Source organism: Panthera pardus, unplaced genomic scaffold (assembly GCF_024362965.1).
Source record: "Panthera pardus isolate Hobbes unplaced genomic scaffold, ASM2436296v1 HiC_scaffold_15, whole genome shotgun sequence".
NCBI classification, from domain to species: Eukaryota; Metazoa; Chordata; class Mammalia; order Carnivora; family Felidae; genus Panthera; species Panthera pardus.
Genome location: NW_026526710.1, coordinates 35847249 through 35870470, shown reverse-complemented (window position 1 = coordinate 35870470; position 23222 = coordinate 35847249). Strand labels below are relative to the sequence as shown.

Sequence of the window (23222 nt, the reverse complement as noted above, 5' to 3'; positions counted from 1 at the left end):
CACTCGGAAGACCCCTGCCGCAGGTCTCCGCACTAGCTCTCCTTCTTGGGAAATGGGTCGCCCCCCAGAGCGCAGGCGCCCACAAGGAACCGCGCTTCCCTCCCAACTTCTGGAGGGCGAAAGGGGCGGGTCCAGGGAGGCAGCCGCTGAAGCCCCGCCCCGCCCGCGCGGCCTGCCGGATTCGCCCCGCCTCCTGTGCGCGGCGAAAGGCCCTTCTTCCTCCTGCGCCACAGTCCGGGCGGCGGCCCTGGTCGTGGGTTGCACTGCGAAGCTCGCGTGGAAGGCGGCGGGCGCGGGTCCCGGCCATACGGAGAGCGCGCTGCGCGCCCCCTTCTCCCCGGGATCGACGGGCCGCGGAAGTGACGTGTGCAGGAGCAGGAGCTCGTTTGAATCGGTTCCCGGGTGATCCTCGCGCCCGGCGCTGCTCGGCCGCCGCCTCCGCCACTGAGGGAGGAGCTGTAGCGCGCCGGGCTAGAGGCCTCGCGCCGCCCCGGGGGCTGGAGCTAAAGGCGCCGAGCGGAGCCTGCACCTCGGCCCCGAGCCGGCCGCGGTAGAGGCCGGCGCTGCCGGTTTTTCTCCTTTCCCCCAATATGGCAGCGGCGGGCGGCGGCGGGCCCTCGGTGGGAACTGGAGAGGACGGCGGAGGCGACGGCTGCAGGACGGTGTACTTGTTTGACCGGCGGGAAAAGGAGTCCGAGCTCGGGGACCGGGTGCTGCAGGTCGAGGAGCGCTCGGACTACGCAAGGTTCCGCGCCTCTGTGTGTCAGGTACGCCAAGGGTCCGAGGAGGGATGCGCGGGTAGAGTTTGGGTTGGGAAGGTGACGAGACACTCAACTTGCTCACCAAGGGCAATAAACCTGTCACCTGGCCCTAGTTCTGCGGCCTTGGCTTCTCTCTGCCGGGTGCCCGCCATGCCCGTGGCCGGGCGGCTGGAAGCCTTGGGCTGGTCCCAGCCTCGGCCTGGGAGTGTAGAGCCAGCAACTCCGTGGGCCTCCCCCTGCCCTTTTACGGGGTTGGGGTCGGGGTGGCCCTCGCTGCCCGGGATTTCTTAACCTCGCGTTTAATTGGCCCGTGGCGACCTTAGTACTCTAAGCCCTTAGTACTCTAAACCCATCTTCCAGGAGGGAAAAGTCACTGTGTCTCTTTCGTGAGGAACTTTTTGTTTTAAAATAGAGAACAGAGTTGTAACCCGATGGCTCTGTTATGACTTGCGATGGTTGGGAGTTCTGAAATTCCTGGAGTCGGTTTACCTCAGGTTCATTAAATGATCCAATAATTTCCCCGGTCGTCCTGTCAAGGAGGTTTGTGGGCCCGCCCTGGCAAGGTCCTTCTTTCCCTGGTGGAAGCACTTGTCCGAGTTAGCTTCGCAGGTGGAGCTGCCCTTCTGGTTCTCTGAACCGTAGCCCTTGAGAGTTTTAGAAGTAGCTCGAAAGGTGTCTGTGCGTAGCTGTGAAACATCAAAGAAGGGTGTGTGTGTGTGTGTGTGTGTGTGTATGTATGTATATATATATATACACTATATATATAGTGTGTGTATATACAGTGTATATATGTATGTGTGTGTGTGAGATGTGTATATGTGTGACTATATATATTTGTATATGTATCTCGACTGTGTTAGTTTGCTCTAAAAAATACTGATTGTGTAGGAAAAGCTACTTTAAACTGTCAAGTGTCTTCTAGATATGTGGCGGTGGTGGTGCCTGAGCTTTAAAGAAAGGATACAGCCCTGTGCTGTTTTAACCACATGAAGTTCTTTTTAAGCTACAAAGCTACTTAGCTTCCAAGGAAAGAGAACTTTGTGTTGAAGCATTGTTTTAATTTGGTGAGGCTGGTGATTTAGTACTGTTCTAGACACACAACTCTGTGTAGTTGCTGAAATAATTGAAATCAATATCTGTAGAATAAGAGCGACTTAAGAGCAAGGACTTTGGTTTGTTCACGGCTGTATTCCCAGTGTCTAGAACTGTGCCTGGCACATGGCAAATGCCAAAATTATAAACAGTGCATTCATTCCGTGCCTGGAAGTAGCAGATTCCCATGTATTTGAAAACCGAATGAATGCTCATCTTTTTTTGATGAATGTTTCCAAAACCATTCCACAAAAAGGGAACTCTATGTTCATTATTTTTATTGTTAAAAATATCGGCACGTTAAAGAAAATACGGAACAGAGGGGGGAGAAAAGGAAACCTTTAATATAACATTTATAAATACTGGTAGCACTTGGAGTTATTTTTTTGTATCCTTACCCGATTTAAAAAAAAAATATTTTTAACATTTATTTATTGAGAGAGAGCACGAGCGTGGGAGGGGCAGAGAGAGGGGGAGACACAGAATCCCAAGCAGGCTCCAGGCTCTGAGCTGTCAGCACAGATCCCGAGGCAGTGCTCAAACTCAAACCTAGAGATCATAACCCTGGCAGAAGTTGGATGCTTAACCAACTGAGCCACCCAGATAACCCTACCCTGATTTTTTTTTTTTTTTATTGTTGTGACGCACGTTTGCATTCTATTTTTTCAGTTAATATTGTCAGCATTTTTCTATTTTAATGCAAGTCTTCATAATCAAAGTTTGAAATAGTTTGTTTCGTACCGCTGTTTACATAACCAAATCCCTTCTTTTTGTCAACATTTACGTTACTTTCAATTTTAAGTAATTCCATGATAAGCATCTTTGAATACATCGTGTTTTATGTCTTTTTCTTTTGTTTAGAAACTTGAAAGTGAATTTTCTGTATCAAAGGTCAGGAATATTTTTAAAGCTCTTGATAGGTATTTTCAGATTTCTTTTCAATAACATTGTACTAATTCACTCCCTCTTTAGAAATAAATTCTCCCTTGTGAAAAGTGTCAGTAACTGTTATTTAGGGGAAGTATTATTACAGAAGTGATAACTCACTTTTAGAGATGGTGACTCACTTAAGTAGAACAGTACAGTCTTGAATTAGGATTCAAACCCAGAACCCATATTTTTTCTGTTATACCACTTTGCCTCAAATTAAGTTGTTATAGGGAATAGATATATTTATTCCATTCCTTCAGTATCTTAATTTGAAAACCAAACAAAATATTTCTTTTGACGAATTCTTTCCTCCTCCTTCCCACTTTTTTCTGCTGGAAGAGACAAAGGTGAAATTTGATCAGAGGGAGAGGGAAGAACTAGTTAAGGAAAAAGAATGGAAGGCTAACTTTTTTTGCAGAATTTATTTATTTTTTTAAAATTTTAATGTTTGTTTATTTTGGGGGGGGAGGGGCAGAGAGGGAGGAAGATACAGAATCTGAACCAGTCTCCAGGCTCTGAGCTGTTAGCACACAACCCAATGCGGGGCTCAAACTTGGGGACTGCGAGATCATGACCTGAGCTGAAGTCAGACACTTACTCGACTGAGCTACCCAGGTGCCCCGCAGAATTTATTTTTTAAAGCATCATTAGATTATGTAACCTAATCCCATAACCTTGTCTCCATTACCTGCATGAAGAACTGCATTAAATTACTGAATTAAGTCCAAGATTACACAGTTAATAAGCAGTGAAACTGGGGTTAAATCTAGGTCTCTTTGATTCTGAAGCTTGTATTTTTATTTAAAAAAATCTCCACAGTGCCCACGTTATTTACTACAGCCTTTATTTTCCTTGTTGGGGAGGAGGCAAAATAATGCACTAAGTAAAAGTTTTTCATTAAAACTTGAACTAATAAGTGTTTGTAGTGCTAAACAGTATTATGTATTCTAAACTGTTATTTGGTAAAAGTTCACTTGGTGGAAGAAGGGAGCAGTCAAGAGGAAAGAAGAAAGTTGGAAAAAAAAAAAAGGAAGGAATAGATTTGGAAGAATCCCTTACACTTGTGATATGCAGCTATTGACTTCACCTGAGCCCTTGTGGCCTTGCAGAATCATAGAAGATGATTCATTTGGCTAGCTCTTCAGAATATATCCAGACATTAAGTCCCAAGTATGCAAACCTTCCCCTCCATCTCCAATTTTGAGGAGATGTTTACTTTTTTCTTTGTGTGGTTCCACTATACGTTGTTACTCTACCATGATACTTAAAAAAATCTGTATGCTTGTTGAGGGCAGGAGCTGTACCACTAGTTAGTTTATAGCTGTTAAATGAATCACTCTCTTCCTTTTAAAAAATTTTGGTACATAGGGTACACATATTAAAAATTCTGGGGGGCTCCTGGGTGGCTCGGTTGAGTGTCTGACTTCTGCTCAGGTCATGATCTCACGGTTCATGAGTTCAAGCCCCACGTCGGGGTCTGTGCTGACAGCTCAGAGCCTGGAGCCTGCTTTGGATTCTGTGTCTCCTTCTCTCTCTGCGCCTCCCCCACTTATGTTTTGTCTCTCTCTGTGTCTCAAAAGTAAATGTAAAAAATTTTTTTAGAAAAATTCTGAAGATGAGGGGTGCTTGGTTGGCTCATTTGGTGGAGCATGTGACTCTCGCTCTTGAGGTTGTGGGTTTGAGCCCCAAGTTGGGTGTAGAAATTACTTAAAATCTTAAAAAAAATTATTTTTCCAGAAGATTAAAAGAAGAAGCAAAAGTGGGTATAGGAAGGAATAAAATAGTAACCTGAAGAGAGTTAATAAACTTTGATAATATCTTCCACCATTGCTTAGCCTTGAAATCAGCTTTGAGTTTCTTAGAGGTCAAAACAAGGAAAGATAATTGATAGAAAAACTACAGTGTCTATAAAATGAAAACATTCCATTTGCTAGTGAAGCAAAGCTTTGATTTGAGAAATAATTTTCCCTAGATTCCTTTCGAATCCTCATAATACGGACAACATCCTTAAAGAGAGGAAAGGCTGCTGCTTATTTCCTTTAATGCAAGGTAGGGTATGTGTTATTTAGGGTAATGCAAGCTGCTTTAACCAGTAACCACTCGGATTTTTTTAAGTTTTTTTTTTTTAAGTTATTTATTTTTGAGAGAGAGAAAGCATGGGTCAGGGAGCAGCAGGGAGAGGGAGAGAGAGAATCCCAAGCAGCCTCCACTCTGTCAGTATGGAGCCCGATGTGGGGCTTGATCTCTCGAACTGTGAGATCATGACCTGAGCCAAAGTTGGATACTTGACCACCTGAGCCACCCAGGCACTCCTCAAATTTTCTTCTTCTTTTTTTTTTTCTTAGAAATTTCTCACTCACGTGCAGTATGGGTGTTACTGGTCTGTTGTTGATTCAGGGACAAAACCTGCACATTAGGTATAATGTCAAAGGACAAACTAAAGGCTAGTTTGCAGAGTTTCAGAACAATGGGTCGAAGTATGTAGTTTCTGACTTAATCTATGGATGAAATTTAAAGTATTTGAAGACTTTATGGACTCAATTTAGTTAGCCGTTAAGAAAAGTTTAAAATTGGCTTTTGAGGAAGGTTGGACAACAGGTAGCTTGAAGGTGACCTAAAGAGATGGAAGGCAGGTAATTTTTATTACCCATTAAAGGCAGATCTGTCTGCTTTACCAATTAACCCAGAAAATGATGGGATCAAAGTATTCTTTTAAAAATGAAAAAACCTAGGGGCGCCTGGATGGTTCAGTCGGTTGAACGACCCACTTCGGCTCAGGTCATGACTTCAAGGTTTGTGAGTTTGAGCCCCGTGTCAGACTCTGTGCTGACAGCTCAGAGCCTGGAGCCTGCTTCTGATTCTGTGTCTCCCTCTCTCTCTGCCCCTCCCCCACTCGTGCTCTGTCTCTCTCTGTCTCAAATAAATAAACATTAAAAAAAAAAACCTAATCAAGTCTCTTGCCCAAATAGAATGTTATTCTGCTTTCGTATAGGGAAAGGCAGAGTAAGTGTATCTGTATTCAAGGCCAGGTTAATACAAAACATGAAAGACTTTAGTTTATGTCTTGATAAGATAGAATTTAGACTAAAAATATAGAGAGAGAAGGATACGCCGTCTTGCATAAAAGCATAATGAATTATGTAAAAATGTAATTTATATTTGCCAAATATCAAAGACTTAAAAATATTGAGAAAAATTATGATTTCAAGAAATAATTCTCATATACAGAATTATAGGTAAGGAAGACAAAAAACTTAGTATCTTAGTTGAATAATAACAGATTAATGGAGAGAGTGTATGGAATTATTAGATATAATTCAGATGCACGTAAATCTTAAAAATTCAACTTGGCACACAGTTTTTCAGTAACTGTAAGAACAGACTTTATTCTGCAGGGTACATAAGCACATGATCTAGCAATTGGGCACTGTAGAAATAAAGTAGTAGTGAACTAAAAAGTAAAGACTCATTACACAAAACTAATAAAGGTCTGTAAAGCCAGTTTTTATTTGTTAAACAAGTACAGTTTTATTCCCCATCAGTTTATGTCCATAGCTTCATTTCTGTAGGGTGGAATTCTATAGGATATGATTATCTTTAATTTTAGTAAAGTATACCAGATTGCTTTTTTTTTTTTTTTTTTTTTACAGTTTATTTAAGTAACCTCTGTATCTAACATAGGACTTGAACTCACGACCCCAAGAGCATCAGTCACATGCTCTTCAGACAGGGCCAGCCAGACACCCCCAGATTGTTTTCAATATAGTTGTATTGATTATCAGTCTTTTTTTTTTTTAATAAATATTTATTTTTGAGAGAGCATGAGTGGGGGAGGGGCAGAAAGAGAAGGGGACAGAGGATCCAAAGTGGTCTCTGTGTTGACAGCAGTGAGCCCAGTGTGGGGCTTGAATACACAAACCCTGAGATCATGACCTCAGCCATCGGGTGCCCAACCGATTGAGCCACTCAGGTGACCCTAATTATCATTTTATTAATAGTGTATAAATAGTGTATTTATTAATAGTGTAATAACAGTTTCCCTGTGTGGAGGCCTGTACTTTATATTATCAGGACTTAAAATTTTTGCCGACCTCATGGGAATAAGTTGCTTTAATTTCTCTACTAGTGAGGATGAGTGTATCTTCATATTTTCTAATTTTTTCCTTTATGGCTTGCACTTTTTGTATATTTTCAGAAATCCTTTTCTCTGTCTTCTCAAAATTATTCCTCTGTGTTCTCCTCTAAAATTTGGGTTAACATACAGCATCTTTAATTCTCTTGAAATTTCTTTTTGTGTATGTTAAGATGGGGATCTTATTTTACCTATTTTTATGCAGTTATCTAGTTTCAGTATCATTCATTGAAATTATTCTTTCCGCACCAATTTATAATGTCACTTCCTATTTCCATGTATATATATGTGGGTCTGTATCACGATCCACTGTTCTCTTCCACTGGTCTGTTATAGTATATTTTATGTTACACATTTCTCTTACAAAAAGCTTCAAACATAAAGAGATAATAGTATAATGAGCCCACATTAACTCATCATCCAGATTCAACAGTTACCAAGTATTTTACTACACAAGTATCATTTTTGTCTTTTGTGGCATATTCCAGTTCTTGGTTCACTTTACTCCTAGCTTTTCACATGGATTTATTTCTGTGATCACACCATCAAAATTAACATCTTAAAATATTGTCTGATAGCTTTGTTCATATACAGGTATCTCTGATTATTTCAAAATGTCTTTTTATAATTGGTTTTTTAAAATCAAGATTCCATCAGGGTCCTCATGTTGAATTTGTTTTTTTATATTATGAATTTAGAGCATTTCAGCACAACTGTCTTTCCCCAATTTCTCAGTTTTTCTTGACCTTTGCCTGTTGAAGAAATCAAACAGGTTTTTCTTGAATAGTGCACATTATGGATTTGTGCTCCTTCATGGTGTAATTTAACTTGTTCTATCTCCATATGTCCTGTAAACAAGTTATTTTTAAAGGTTTATAAGCAAAATTTAGATTCAACTTCTTTGAGGTATGGAGGCAAAGAATACCTCATAGGTAGGTGGTGCTGGTACTTTATGTTACATTGTATCAAGAGGCATGTAATAAACGAATATTTCTCCCACTCTTAGCAGTGCTAAGATCATATTAGCATTCAGGTGGGATTCAGGTGGTTTCACCTGGATCCCTCCATAACAAAATTGACAGTTCATCCATTAATGGTGATATTTTGATTGCCATTCCTCCTGTATTTATTAGCTGGAATTCTCTACATAACAACTTTGCCTCATCAATTAGAGCTCTTTGGTTACCCCTAAATACAGTTGGTACCAAAAAGGCAGGATAAATGCTGTGTTTTTTCCCTTAATTTCTTTTTAAGTTTATTTATTTTGAGAGAGAGTGCGTGAGAGCACACAAGCGGGGAAGGGCAGAGAGAAGAAGAAACAGAATCCCAAGCAGGCTCCATGCCGTCAACACAGAGCCCTACAAGGGGCTGGAACTCAGAAGCTATGAGATCATGACCTGAGCTGAGATCTAGAGCACTCAACCAACTGTGCTACCCAGGCGCCCCTTTATTTTTTCCCTTTAGTCAGTGTTTAGAATAAGGAGTTGGTGCTTTAACAAGTTTCAGTGGGAACCAATAAGGGTTTAGTATCGCTATTGAAGATTTGAGTGAGTATCATCAGTCTAGTTGTCCGTCCCACCCTGGTGGCAAAGTTGGTCTAAGATTAGTCCATCATTACTCAAAGCAGAAGTCAGTCTTTTCACTTAACTATACATTGTTGTATTGTTTAATTTTAGAAAGAGCATATGGCTTTTAATTGTAAAGATATGTAAAATTTTAATGGAAATGTTAACTCATTTTTCTTATTGTCATTTTTTGATCAGTTGTAAAATGTCTATTTTTTGTATGTTCATTGGTCATTCATTTGTATTTTTTTCCTTTTGATCATGATTTTTTGTTCTTTTCTCTTTGTTGATCTTCATCTTGTTTCAGGAAGGCTTTTGGTTTCCTAAGGATGCTCTTTGTCTCCTGTTGGAATTCCCTCTCAGAATTTATAATTTGCCTTAATTTTTTAAAGTTACTCTTTTGGAAGGGGTTATAATAGATTAAAGAGATTCTTTAATACGGAAAATCCTGCATAGCATGGCTATCCTTACCTCTGTGTTATAAATATTAACTTCTTTTTTCTAGTACTTTTTGTGTATTTAAGTATTTATATGAGCATAAGTGTTAATGCTTCCTTCAAATGAGTTTACTTATGTGTTGACATGAAATAGCATGCCTTTTGCCTAGGAGGCCCTGCTCATATTAAAATTCTTTTGAAATATTCCATCTAGTCATCATGTTCCTAGGTGGCTTTTTATATGCCAGTAGAAGAAAAAACAACCTTGTTAAGCAAATAGGTAATTAATAGGTAGAGCTGTCCTTACTTATGCAAAGGAAAAATTTTGAAATATTAAGACTTACATTTCTTAGGCAAATACAGTAATTGTTACAGGGTTATGATATACTATCAATATTTTCATATTCTTATGAACTTGAATGATGTATTTATTTCCTTTGTGTAATAATTGATTTTATTCCTATTATTTTGGATAGACACTTGGCATTTCACCTGAAGAGAAATTTGTTATTACAACAACAAGTAGGAAAGAAATTACCTGTGATAATTTTGGTAAGCAGTGTTTGATGCTTTTATATTTAGTATATTCTAGTATATTATAGGGCAGTAACTATTTTATTACACAGATAAGCATCTAAAATTATTGATAATTTTGGTTACTTTCGTGGAGTGGAGGGGGAAACTGATTATATGTGCACAGTTTGTGTAGAGGTCATATTTTTCAAACAAGATTATAGAAAAATAGTTGTCATTTACAGCTGCAGAAGATGAGATGTTGTGTAATACTTGGCCACATTTCTTTTACATGGGCCCTCAAGAAGTTAATTCTCGCCAACTTAGATTCTTCCACTATCTTTTTTTTTAAAATTTTTTTAATGTTTGTTTATTTTTGAGAGAGAGACAGAGTGTGAGTGGGGAAGGGGCAAAGAGAGGGAGACACAGAATCCAAAGCAGGCTCCAGGCTCTGTACTGTCAGCGCAGAGCCAGATGCGGGGCTCGAACTCATGAACCGTGAGATCATGACCCGAGCTGAAGTTGGACGCTTAACTGACTGAGCCACCCAGGTGTCCCCCACTATCTTTTTTTTTTTTTTTTATCCAATTAGATTCCAGGACCTGCCAGTTTTCATGCTTGATTCCTTTTGAATTTAGTTCCTTGTCTGATTTCCTGCGATAGTTTAACTTATTAAGAATTGAGTGTTGTAGATGAGTGGAAATATTTGGGCCAATTCCACTGTACTATCCTTAATAAAACACAACTGAATTTATAGATAGATCCATTGTTTGAGGGTTTGCCTGTACCATCTCTAAAGATATCTTATAGATATAATTTGCATATTCAGAATTATAAATTCATGGTGTTTCTGATACTAGTGTAGCACTTAAGTTATTACTTCTTAATTACAGATGACACTGTTAAAGATGGAGTCACTCTATACCTGCTACAGTCAGTCAATCAGTTACTACTTACAGCTACAAAAGAACGAATTGACTTCCTACCTCACTATGACACACTGGTTAAAAGTGGCATGTATGAATATTACGCAAGTGAAGGACAAAATCCTTTGCGTAAGTATTACATCTGTACTAATTTTGACAAACTATTACTATACTTTATCCCTTGACCACATGTTGCATTCCTTCACTTTTTAAAAATTCTGTTTCTACTTTACTAGAAGATATGACTGGTCATTGTGGACTTCCTAGCTTCAACCTCTTCATCACAATATGTTTCTTTTTCTATCTAAGTCTTCTTCAGAGTAAAGATACCTCTCTTTTAAAACTAATCTAGTTAGTATTACAATTTCTTCCACTTTAACGTATAAGAAATATTGTACCTACATATCTTTCCATCTCTTGTATACTCTGATTTATTCTTCCTGGCTTCCTGTAGACCTCTCCTAATTGAGAAAATTTTTTTTTTATGTTACAAATTTGTATACCTGAACTGCACAAGTAAGTGGTTTTTGGTCTGGTCTCCATTTCTTGTTTCTTTCTACCATTACTTCTCACCACTTTTATCCTACCTTTGGATTGTTTGCTAATGACCTTTATATAAATCAGTTGATTTAGAGAGTCTTTTCTGTCTGGATCCTGCCAATGTGTTCAGTACTACTTAGATATTCATTATAAACTTATTAAAAATATTTTTCTCGTTGTATGCATTATAGTTTGTAGGAAATTAGAATACATAGATAAGTAAAGAGAACATAGAGAACATCATATCTCTACCACACAGATATAACTACCACTTACACTTTGGTGTTTATCATTTCAGACCCTTTCATAACTTTTTTAGTGGTTTTATATGGTACATACTTCTTTAATCTACTTTTTTGTTTAAAATAAAATGAACATGTTTAATATATATGTCAGTGTATATTTGTTTTTAGTGTTTATACATTATTTACATAAATTTCTTTGAACAGTGTTCTACTGTTAGACATTTAGGTTGTTTTTAGTCTTTTTTATGTGACACATGACTGAATATTCTTTTGTCTAAATCTTTGTACACATCCTCACCTGAAGTACTGGTATTACTACTGTCAGCTGCAGTGGCAGGCTCTGTGCCAAATGCTTTATGAACATTATCTCATTTAATCCTTAATCCCATGTAGTAACTAATGTTAGGTAATGACCCTACTTTGCAGAAGAAACTGAGGCTAAGAGATTTTAGGTAGTTTGACAAAGGCCACCCTACTAATAAGTGTTGGAGCCAGGATTTGAACCCTAGCAGAGGAAGAACTACTGAACTTGAACTCCTAACCGTTATATTTATTACCTCTGATGTTCATTATATACAAGAAAGCTACCGTCTTATTTCTCCCATCTTAAAAACATCATACTTACTTGCACCAGCTACTGCCCAGTTTTTGTTCCCGTTTACAGCAAAACTCCTTAAAAGAGTTGACTGTATTTACTGTCAGTAGTGTCGCTCCTCTTCCCATTCTCTCCTTTTCACTCTCTTGTATTTTTTTTTTTTTAAAGAGAGTGCGAGCCAGAGTACTCTCTACCGAGTGGTAGAGAGTATCTTAAGCAGGCTCCATGCTCAGTGAGGAGCCCAACAGGGAGTTTGATCCCACAACCCTGGGGCCATGGCCTGAGCTGAAATTAGGAGTTATATGCTCAACTGACTGAGCCACCCAGTTGCCCCTGTAGTTACACTTTGAAAGTCTCCAGTGACTAAATCCAATGATCAGTTTTCAGTTCCCATTTTACTCAAGGCATTGACAGTTTGTCACTTTTTCCTCCTTGGTAAAATAATGTTCACTTAACTTTTGAGAAACCATACTCTATTTTGTTTCTACCTCACTGTCTTCTCTGTAGTCTTCTCTCTCCATCTTCTTTTTTTCTTCTTTTTCTTTTTTTCTTTAATTGAGATATAATTGACCTCCTTCCTCAACCTTCTTAATCTTGAAGTGCCTCAGGGCTTAGTTCCTTGGTTCCTTATCTTATTTAGTCATCCTATCCAATGTCATTGTTCTAAATACCGTCTTTATGGCAGTGACTCCTAAATGGAGGTGATAGAAATGGTAGTTTTTAGTTAAATATTGATAATAATGTCAGACTTCTCTCCTGAATCCCAGTTTTGTCTGTGCAGCTGCCCATATGTTATCTCCACTAGAAAACCTAAGATGGGAGCCCTGATCTGATCAATGAATCCTAACTACACATAATTTTCCCATCCAAATTGATTATTGCTGTTTTTTTAGTTGCTTAGGCCAAAAATCAAATTGATCTTTCATTCAGTCTGTCAGAAAGTTCTGTTGGCGCTATCCTCATTGTGTATCTAGAAATGACAGTTTGTTTCTTTAAACCTGATCTCGAGGAATCATCACCTAGATTATATAGTGAACTCTTAATTCATCTCTATCTTTTCATGCCTGTCCACGTAAGGTTTGAGAAGTCAGATTGTGTTACTCTTCTGCTGAAAACACTGATGGTTCCCCATTTCACTGAGAATAAAAGCCGAAGTCTTTTTAATCATCTATATGACCTTTGTAGCTCTGCTTTGTGAGTTCTCTGCCTTTGTCTCAACTCTTCTTTTTGCTTGTTCATTTTACCCCAGTTCCAGCTCTATACTTAGCTTAGGGCCTTCTGCTTGTAATACTCTTTGTCCAGATAGGCCCTGTCTCATTGCCTCACCTCTTTGAAGTTTTGTTTATTACCTTCTTAACAAAAATTAACCTGCTTAAGATTGCAACTGTATTTCCTTTGTGCCTTAACTGTTAGTCTCTTTGCTCTTTCTTTTCTCCATCACGTATACAACTTTCTAAGATGATTATGATTATATTACATTTTCCATCTCTCTCATCATTTTCCATCTTTTTAAAAAAAAAAATTTAATGTTTATTTTTGAGACAGAGAGGGTGAGCAGGGGAGGGGCAGAGAGACAGGAAGACAGAATCCAAAACAGGCTTCAGGCTCTGAGGTGTCAGCACAGAGCCTAATGTGGGGCTTGAATTCACCAGGAGTGAGATCATGACCTGAGCTGAAGTCAGATGCTTAACCAAATGAGCCACTCAGGCGCTCTGATTCTTCCATCTTTTAATTAGAATGTTAACTCCACAAGATTAGGACTCTTGTCTGTTTTGTTCTATCCCTAGAATAATGGCTGAAAATAGTGAGTGTTTAAATACTTGCATATTGAATGAACTTGTAATTCTTTCTCTGGAGATAGATTTCTAAATATATAATTATAGAGTGAATAGGTAGTTCATTTTCAAGATTTGATATAAATTTAAGTGCCTTCCAGATTAGTTGTGCTAGTCATCATTCCTGCTGTCATATGAAAAACAAAGTCTCCCTGTTTAAGTTCTTGCTTTGATTACTGTGACTTTACATTCCTAGGTCTTTCCCTCCTTTTGTTTCATTGGCCTTTGGTGGTGCTTCTTATTATCCTTGACCATATAGTGGATATTTCTTCAAGTCATGCTGCTCTTTGTTTATACTTTTCTCTTAATGAAGTGATCCAAGCCTTGACTGTTCTGTCAGTGAAGCAAAAATCCTTACCTCTGGCTGTTTTTATTCTCTCAAGTATCTGTTCTAGCTCCCTATGGGCCACCTATACTCATTGAGTTTGATGTAGTAGTGGTGGTGCATTGCAGCTAAAACGGAATGATTGTTTTCCTTCTCCTCTAAATTTTTCCTTACTGGTAAATATGACCATTTATCAAGTCTTCTAGAGCAAAGACTCAAAACCCAAAACCATCTTGAATTTTTTTCTTTTGTTCATTCATATTTCTGCAGATACAAATTCTTCCCTCCAAATTTCTCTTAATTCTTTCTTTTCCTCCCATTTCTTACAATGTTCCTCCTCCATTTTCTAGACATTACCATTGGCCAGATCCTTTTATGTAATCTGATTTGTGGTAACTTCTTTGTAGTTTATAAACATAGCCATTCTGTAAGTGTTTAGACTTTGGAATGCTTGCTGGGGTGCTACTCTGTGGATTAATTTATAGTGTTGGGTTATGCTTCAGGGAAAGTAAGAGACATAAATTTGGTATGTTGCCCTTTTTAATTAAGGAAATAAAAGTGGAAAATAGTTTTAGTAGTGACCTTGAAGAAAAGAGAATATTAGGTGATAATAGTGAGCCATTAAGAAGTTGAATATCAGCTTGGTTGTTGTAGGAAATAATTAGCAGTTCTCTGTTAAACAGACATGTTCTGCCATTTGACAAGTTGCTGTTAGTTACAAGATTTCCATATCTAAATTAGTTCTTAATAGACACTTTTATAGTTGCTTTAGATTTGCCCCTTCATCTCTAAATGTGTTTACTTTTGACTTGTGCATGATGTATTACATACCACAAACTAGTATTTGATTTTATGGTTATGGTCTTCTGTTTGTCTTCTATGTCTGTATGTCTGTCTTTAGATTATAAACTCCTTGAAGCCAGGAATCATGGCTGGCTGACTCATGCCGTTTAGTGCCTTACAAGTACTGGTTGATGACTGCTTTTTTATGCGGTGGTGATTGGTGATGATGCCTTTATTATGTATTATATCATTAGGATCAGGATAATACTTTAATTCTAGCTCTTTGGAAAATAAAAGTGATGGCTTAAGGTACTTCAGAGTTTCTTTTACTTTGTACTTTTAAATGAAGTATTTGGGAGGGAAAAGTTAAGCAGTGATGTCTTCTCATTCTCTTCCAGCATTTGCTCTTGCCGAATTAATTGACAATTCATTGTCTGCTACTTCTCGAAACACTGGTATTAGAAGAATACAGATCAAATTGGTAAGAAAATAATACTATAAAGAAATTTTACTTTTCCTTTTATAGAAGTACCGTAAGTTCATTGTAGAAAAATTAGAAAATAAGGTCAAAAACTAAAAGTAGAAATAATTATTTGATGTCCCTTCATTGTTAAAATTTTTTATGTGCCCTTTTTTCTATGCATATATGTATATATGTATGTGTGATCTTAGCCTACATTTTGTTTTTTGTGATCTTCTACTTTCCTTTGACAGTATGTTGTAGACATTTGTCATATGAATATTCTGCAGTATAATGTTGTTATAGTTTCATTTATTGGTTATATGATAAATTATGTAATCTACTATTGTTGAACATTTAGATTTTTTTCTGTATTTTTGCCATTGTGAGGAATGCTGGCATGATTGATAGGTCTTTGTACATGTATCTAATTAGTTCCTTAAGCTAAATTCTGAGGTATGGAATTTCTGGATTAAAGAACATGAAGAATTCTAAGGCCTTTGACTTATATAGCTGAAGTACCTTTTAGAAAGTTGTAATACATTTACACTTCCACCAGCAATGTGTGAGTGAGCCCATTGAATTACTTCTTTAACTTTTTATATTTTTAATATTGATTTGACTTTTCCTGTCTTTGTGAACTTATTTCATAGCTTTTTGATGAAACACAAGGAAAACCTGCCGTTGCAGTAATAGATAATGGAAGAGGAATGACCTCTAAACAGCTTAACAACTGGGCCGTGTATAGGTTGTCAAAATTTACAAGGCAAGGTGACTTTGAAAGGTTAGAAAACCTTACTCACTTTTTTGATGGGGAGCTGGGAATTTTAATAAGGATGGGAACTCTAATATGTCTTTAGTTAAATGTGGTACATTGGAGGTTTTGACATTATCAGCATATATATTGTCAGCATATATAGTTAAGATTTTTATATTATTGAGTTTTTATTATCAGTACTTAGAAATAGTCAAAATTACATAATATTTTGCCCTTCCACTGAAGAAATATTTTTGCATTTCCTAAGATACGTAGAAGCTATTATGATATATTAAGTACTTTGGACCTTTCACCCTTTCCTTACTAAAGTTTGATGAGAGCTTTGTGGTCTCTAGAGCAGTAGGATGGTTTTAAACTAGGCTTTAGAAATCACCCAGTGTGACTTACAGAGTGTCTAATGAACCACATTTAGTTCTGTTGAGTTCACCATTGCTCTACTTGACAGGTCTCTGCTTAATAAAACATTCACAGCTGTTAGTGAATAGTGTCTAGTCAAGAGTTTTGTATCAGAATATGCTTATAGAAAATATCCTGAATGAGAATGTTACAGGGGAAACAAAATATACTAGAAGTTGTCAGGGTTATAAAGATAGGTCTTTGGGATATTAGCTGAATTCTAGTAAGAACTGTGACCCACAAGTCTTTTGGTATTTTCAGCTATGTTGTGTACTTCAGGTAGCACACTTGGGAAGAATCTGTTGTTGTTGTTATTATTATTTTTAAGTAATGTTTGTTCGTGTCCTATTTTTTTCTTTTTGTCATGTCAAGGAGAATCAGTCAAATTTAGGGATTAATCTTAATATTGTTAAAAATTAATATAGTTCGCATATTTGCCTTCTTGTTTCTGAAATTTCAGCACCCACAATTTTTATCAAATTTGTACATACTTACAGTGTCATGGTTAGAGGCCATATAGTGAAGACAGTCTCAGAAATCATTTGGCTTGGTTTGAATCTAGCCTTAATAGTTGCAGGACATTGGTCAAGGTATTTTACTTCTTTGGGTTTCAGTTTACATCTGTGTAAAATGTGGATAAAACCTCATGAGGTTTTGTGAAAACCAAGTGAGTTAGTACACTGTAAAATCCTTAGAATAGAGCTTGGTTTATGGTAAGCAGTGAGTAAATACAAGCTCTATAAGCTATCATTTTAGTTACTACTTTCTCATTGTTACCCTCAGACTTTTCTACAACCATTCTTTTTCATTATATTCATGAGTACATGTCATTTCAAGGATTTATAAAGTATCCACAGAGAAGGCAAAGACCATTGTCTTTTATAATGTAAGGATAGAATTTAGCATGCAATAGAAATATTAGGTATAAGGGAAAGGAGGACAAATAGTAGATTGGGCAAAAAAGGTAGAAAAATGTCATTTAAATCAAATGGAAGAGTAGAAACTATAGTGTTAGATTAAATTTTACCTGGATTCATGGAACATGGACTCTCATTTTTCTCTAGGTCTTAGCACAATGTAAACTTTTAAACTTAAGTCAAATGTTAGGGAAATTAAAAATTTTTAACAGTCATTTATTTATTTTGAGAGAGTGCGAGTAGTGGAGATGGAGAGAGAGAATCCCAGGCAGCCTTCATGCTCAGCGTGGAGCCTGACATGGGGCTCGATCTCACAAGTCATGAGATCATGACCTGAGCTGAAATCAGGAGCCGGACACACTCAACCAACTGAACCACCCAGGCACCCCAAGACATTTTATTTTTTGGTAGAAAGCTAACTGTTGCTGGTTTTGGTCCTGGCATTTTAGGTATCACTAAACAATCAGTTGTTGTAGCTACTATATACTCATAGTCTTTGAGTCTAATATCGGTCCCTTGACCCACCCACTCTGATTTTTGTTAACATCAGATGTTAACAAAGCTTATTCCCCTAGCTTCTGCTCCTGTAGAAGAAGATTATCAGTTGCTTTACTATTTCCAGTTTAGTTTTTACTGGATACAAGAGTGGATGTCATAGGACACAGGCTATGAAAGACAAGGAAGGACAGCCTAAAATATAAAACAACTGACTCTCTTGGCCTGTAGGTTTTGTTGTAGAGAGAAAAACAGAAGTAAAACACACAAAAAATTTATAAGCATTCCAGTCATGGATTATTGCTGTTAAGAAAATATTGGTGGGGAGAGAGGCGCCTGGGTGGCTTAGTCCGTTAAGCATCCAACTCTTGACTTCAGCTCAGGTCATGATGTTACGGTTCGGTTCGTGGGATAGAATGCCTCATTGGGCTCCAGGCTGAGCATAGAACCTGCTTGGGATTCTCTCTCTCATTCTCTCTCTGTTTCTCCCTCGTTCACTCTTGCTCTCTGTCAAAATAAATGAATAAACATTAAAAAAAAAAAAAAAATCAGGGGCGCCTGGGTGGCTCAGTCGGTTAAGCGGCCGACTTCAGCTCAGGTCATGATTTCATGGTCCGTGAGTTCGAGCCCCGCGTCGGGCTCTGTGCTGTCAGCTCAGAGCCTGGAGCCTGTTTCAGATTCTGTGTCTCCCTCTCTCTGACCCTCCCCCGTTCATGCTCTGTCTCTCTCTGTCTCAAAAATAAACGTTAAAAAAAAAAAAAAAAATCAGGTGATGTGTTAGAGCCTGATGGGCATCTCTTAAATTAAAATCATTAGATAAGAGGGCCTCTTTGAGATTACATTGGTTGAGACTTGAATGATTAAAAGAAAATAGCCAAGTGAAGATCTGGGGGAAGAATATTCCAAGTAGAAAGAATACCAGCAAAGACAAAGACCTTGAAAGTATTATCAGCTTGTTTTGATTGGGACAGAGCAAGGAGACAAGTGTGGTTAGACCACAGTATATGGAGGGGAGAATAGAGGGAGATGAGGTGAGAGTTGTTACTTGCCAAAATTCTTTATAACTCCTGCTCAACCTTGGTACTCCTCTTCCACCCACCCTTTTTATTTTGAAAAAGTTAAAGCTAACAGGTTGAAAGAGCAGTATTAGCATGCACGTATCTTTCACCTAGATTTATTTGCTAAATAACACTTTGTCACATTTGTTATCTTCTGTCTATATGCATACTCACATTCCCTTCCTAAATCATTTTAAAAATTAGATTCTTTATGAAATTTCACTACTAAATACTGCAGCAAGTATCTCTTTCACAGGGATATTCTCATAATGATAATACCATTATCACACCCAAGAAATTTATCATTGATTCAAAGTATATAATGTTCATATTCAAGTTTTTCCCCTTTGTTATGTCTCTATGTTCTCCTTTACTCTACAATAATTTGTCACATATATGTCTTTAACAATACTAGTTTTTTGTGGAGTTCAGGCTAGTTGTAGAAAGGTTCAAAACCTGGATCTGGGGGTGCCTGGGTGGCTCAGTCGGTTGAGCGTCCGACTTCAGCTCAGGTCACGATCTCACGGTTCGTGAGTTTGAACCCTGCGTCAGGCTCTGGGCTGATGGCTCAGAGCCTGGAGCCTGCTTCCGATTCTGTGTCTCCCTCTCTCTCTGCCCCTCCCCCATTCATGCTCTGTCTCTCTCTGTCTCAAAAATAAATAAACATTAAAAAAAAAAACAAAAACAAAACACCTGGATCTGAGTGTTTCTTCAGCACTATTCTTTTCCTCAGCAGTTTATGAACATTGTCATACAGAAAAGTTGAATTTCTACAGTGATAACCCAGATATTCATACCTACATTCTTTTTTTTTTTTTTTAAATATAATTTATTGTCAAATTGGCTTCCATACAACACCCAGTGCTTATCCCAACAAATGTCCTCCTCAGTGCCCGTCTCATACCTATTTTCTACCATTGACTGTTGCTTTCCCACTAGTCTATCCTACCAATCTTCAGTTCAGGTTTTAAAATTTAATTCAAAATAAATTACAGATATCTGTAAACTTTTTCCTAATGCTTAAAGCATTGATACCATTACTAGAGTCCGTTTCTTTTGAGGTAAAATTTATATGCAGTGAAATGCTCACATCTGTCTGAAGCTTTTCATTGGATTTCTTTATTTTTTATGGTTCTATAATTTACATACCATAAAATTCACCATATTAAAGTGTACAATTTAGTAGTTTTGAGTATAGTCACAAAGTTTTGCATCATCACCAGTAATTCCAGAACGTTTTCATCACTCCAAAAGAAAAGAAACCTTTACTCATGGTGGTCACTTGTGTGTCCCCTCACCATCTCCCTCACTCTTAGCAGTCGTTAATGTGCTTTCAGTAGTTGTTAGTCTAATTTTTAGTTGTTTTTGTAGGGATTACAATTAACATCTTACAATCCAGTTTGGATTAATAGCAATTTACTGTCTGGAATATACAAAGAATTTGCCTCTATATGGCTTTATTCTCCTCCTACTCCTTTGTGTTATTTTTATATAAGTGACATCTTTATACATCATAGTTGCATCAACATAGTTTTATAGTTACTGCTTTATGCAGTTATCTTTTAAATCAGAAGGGGGAAAAATCAGAAAGGATGTAAAAAGCATCATCTTTAGTAACTATTTTGGGCAGATCTACTAGCAACAAATTCCCTCAGTTTTTGTTTATCCGGGACTGTCTTAACCTTTCCTTTATTTTTGAAAGTTGAGTTTTTTCTTTTAATGCTTTGAACATGTTTGCCTACTGCCTTTGGTTCCGTAGTTTCTGATGAAGAATCAGCTGTTAATCTTATTGCATATCCCTTGTGTGTGACTAATCTCTTCTGTCTGCTTTCAAGATTTTTTTTTTTTCTGGCTTTTAATAGTTTGATACTGATGTGTCTAGGTTTGGGTCTTTTGAGTTCCTTCTACTTGGTGTTTGAACTTCTTAGATTTGTAGATTAATGTTTTTCATCACATTTGTGGAAGTATTTGGCCATTATTTCTTCAAATCTTTCTCCTCTGTGGCTCTTATCCATATATTGATATGCTTGATGGTGTCCTATAGGTTTCTGAGATTGTGTTCATTTTTCTTTATTCTTTTTTCTTTTTGTTCCTCAGACTAAGTACACTCAGTTGACCTGCCTTTAAGTTCACTGATTCTTTGTTCTGCCAACTCAGATCTGCTAGTGAGCCACTTAACTGAATTTTTTTAAATTGCAGAACTTTTATTTGGTTCTTTTTTAAAAAAATAATTTCTGCCTCTGTTGTTTATTTGGTGAAACACTGTGCTCATACTTCACTATTTACTTCATGATTTCTGTTCATGTAATGCACTTTAAAATAGCTGATTTAAGGGCTCCTGGGTGGCTCAGTTGGTTAAGCATCCTACTCTTGGTTTTGGCTCAGGTCATGGTCTCATGGTTCGTGCGATCAAGCCCCACATCCGGTTCTTTGCTGACAACGTGGAGCCTGCTTGGGATTCTCTTTCTCCCTTTCTGCCCTGCCCCCAAAATAAATAAGTATTTAAAAAATAAAATAGCTGATTTAAATCTTTGTCTAGTAAGTCTAGTGTCTGGGCTTTCTCTGAGACAGTTTCTTCTTACTGCTATTTTTCCTGTGTGTGGACTATACTTTAATTTGGCATGGCTTATAATTTTTTTCTTTTTTTAAAACTATTTTTAATGTTTATCATTTTTGAGCGAGAGAGAGAGAGAGAGAGTGTGTGTATGTGTGTGTCTGTAGAGGAGGAACAGAGAGAGGGGGAGGCACAGAATCCAAAGCAGGTTCCAGGCTCTGAGCTGTCAACACAGAGCCCAATGCGGGGCTCGAACTCAGGAACTGTGAGATCACGATCTGAACTAAAGTTGGCCACCCAACCTACTGAGCCACCCAGGCGCCCCAGTTTACAATTTTTTGTTGAGAATAAGACATTTTAAATAATACAGTGTTGCAACTCTGGAAGTTAGATTGATCCTTCTCCCCAGGGCTTGTTTGTTGCTTCTGTTTTTTTTGTTATTTTTATAGTTTCCCCTCTAAACTAATTCTGTAAAGTCTGTATTCTTTATCTTGTGTTGCTAGCTAGTGATTGGACATTTCCTTAAATGTCTGGAACCATCAAGTCTTCCGAGCTTTTGCCAGTGCGTTCTGTTTGCATATTGGAGTATGTCTTTAATGCTCTGGTAGGAAGTTTAAAACTCTGCCTTAGTCTTTACTTCTTGCTTGCACAGAACCTCAAAGTCAGCCAGAAATGAAAGCTTAGGGCTTTCTTGAGCATGTGGCTAGCCCTGCATATGAGTATGCCCTTCTTCTCTATTCTCATGAATATGTTGCAGCTTTTAAAACCCACTATGGATCTCTCATTCTCCAGCTTTTCTTTGTCAGTTTTTGGCCAGGTTCTTATTTCCTCCCAGTTGTTTTCATTGCGTTCCTCAGCTGTGATCATAAATAATTACCATTGATAAGTTTTTGACAAATGACTGAGGGAAAAGTGGTTCACAGTGAGCAGGTTCTGAGTTGGGTCAAATAAAGGCAAACCCTGTGAGTGGAGGTTCCTTGGGAACTGTCAGACAAATCTAATAATGGCAGTTCTATGGGAAAGGGGCTTTAGGGGAACTCCAAACTTGCTCCAGTGACTCCTGGGTAGCTGGTTTTCACTGTGATTGTAAGGCTATCAGTTTTCAAGGCTTCTGTGGAGCTGGTGAGGCGGGAAGTGGGATTGGGCATGTTAAAACATCACAGAGCTCACTGTTCTGAGATTCAACTGTGTGTCTTGAATAAACACTCCTTGGATTGTTCAAGCCTTTGGTTAATACTTATTCTGAAAATGTTGATTTTTGACAATGTTTGCAGATGTTCTGTTGCTTTTATCAATGAGTGAGTTTTCATAGGTCCTTACTCTACCATTATGGAAGTGCTCACTCTGTTAACCGACTTTTGACAAATGCATTCACCTGTGTAATTCAAACCTCTAATAACATGTAGAACATTACATGAACCTAGAAAATTGGCTCATCACTCAGGCATTATTATAATCATTGCCTTAGAAGTTAAATTCGGGGTGCCTAGGTGACTCCGTTGGTCGAGTGTCGGCTTCAGCTCAGGTCATGATCTCGCAGTTTGTGAGTTTGAGCCCTGCATCATGCTCTGTGCCGACAGCTCAGAGCCTGGAGCCTGCTTCAGATTCTGTGTCTTCTTCTCTCCCTGCCCCTCCCCTGCTCGCGCTCTTTCTCTCAAAAATAAACAAACGTATAAAAAAACAAAAGAGGGGTGCTTGCATGGCTCAGTTGGTTAAGCACCTGACTTTGGCTCAGGTCATGATCTCACGGTTCTTGAGTTCAAGCCTTTCACAGGACTCTCTATCAGTGCAGAGCCCACTTTGGATTCTCTGTCTTTGTCTCTCTCTGCCCTGCTCCTGCTGGTGCTCCATCTCTCTCTGCCCCTCCCCCGCTAGTGCATATGCT

The 23222-nt window shown here is 38.1% G+C and overlaps 1 protein-coding gene across 2 annotated transcripts in view; it reads left to right on the top strand.

Moving 5' to 3' along the window:
* The first annotated feature begins 466 nt into the window (after nt 1-466).
* SMCHD1 (structural maintenance of chromosomes flexible hinge domain containing 1) overlaps nt 467-23222 on the top strand; it is a 230845-nt gene continuing 208089 nt past the window's right edge. For both annotated transcript variants that reach the window (XM_053902476.1, XM_053902475.1), the window contains exons 1-5: nt 467-767; nt 9394-9469; nt 10324-10485; nt 15078-15160; nt 15793-15923. In XM_053902476.1, the coding sequence (XP_053758451.1) occupies nt 591-767; nt 9394-9469; nt 10324-10485; nt 15078-15160; nt 15793-15923 (629 nt within the window). In that variant the 5' untranslated portion in view covers nt 467-590. The remainder of the gene's footprint in view (nt 768-9393; nt 9470-10323; nt 10486-15077; nt 15161-15792; nt 15924-23222) is intronic.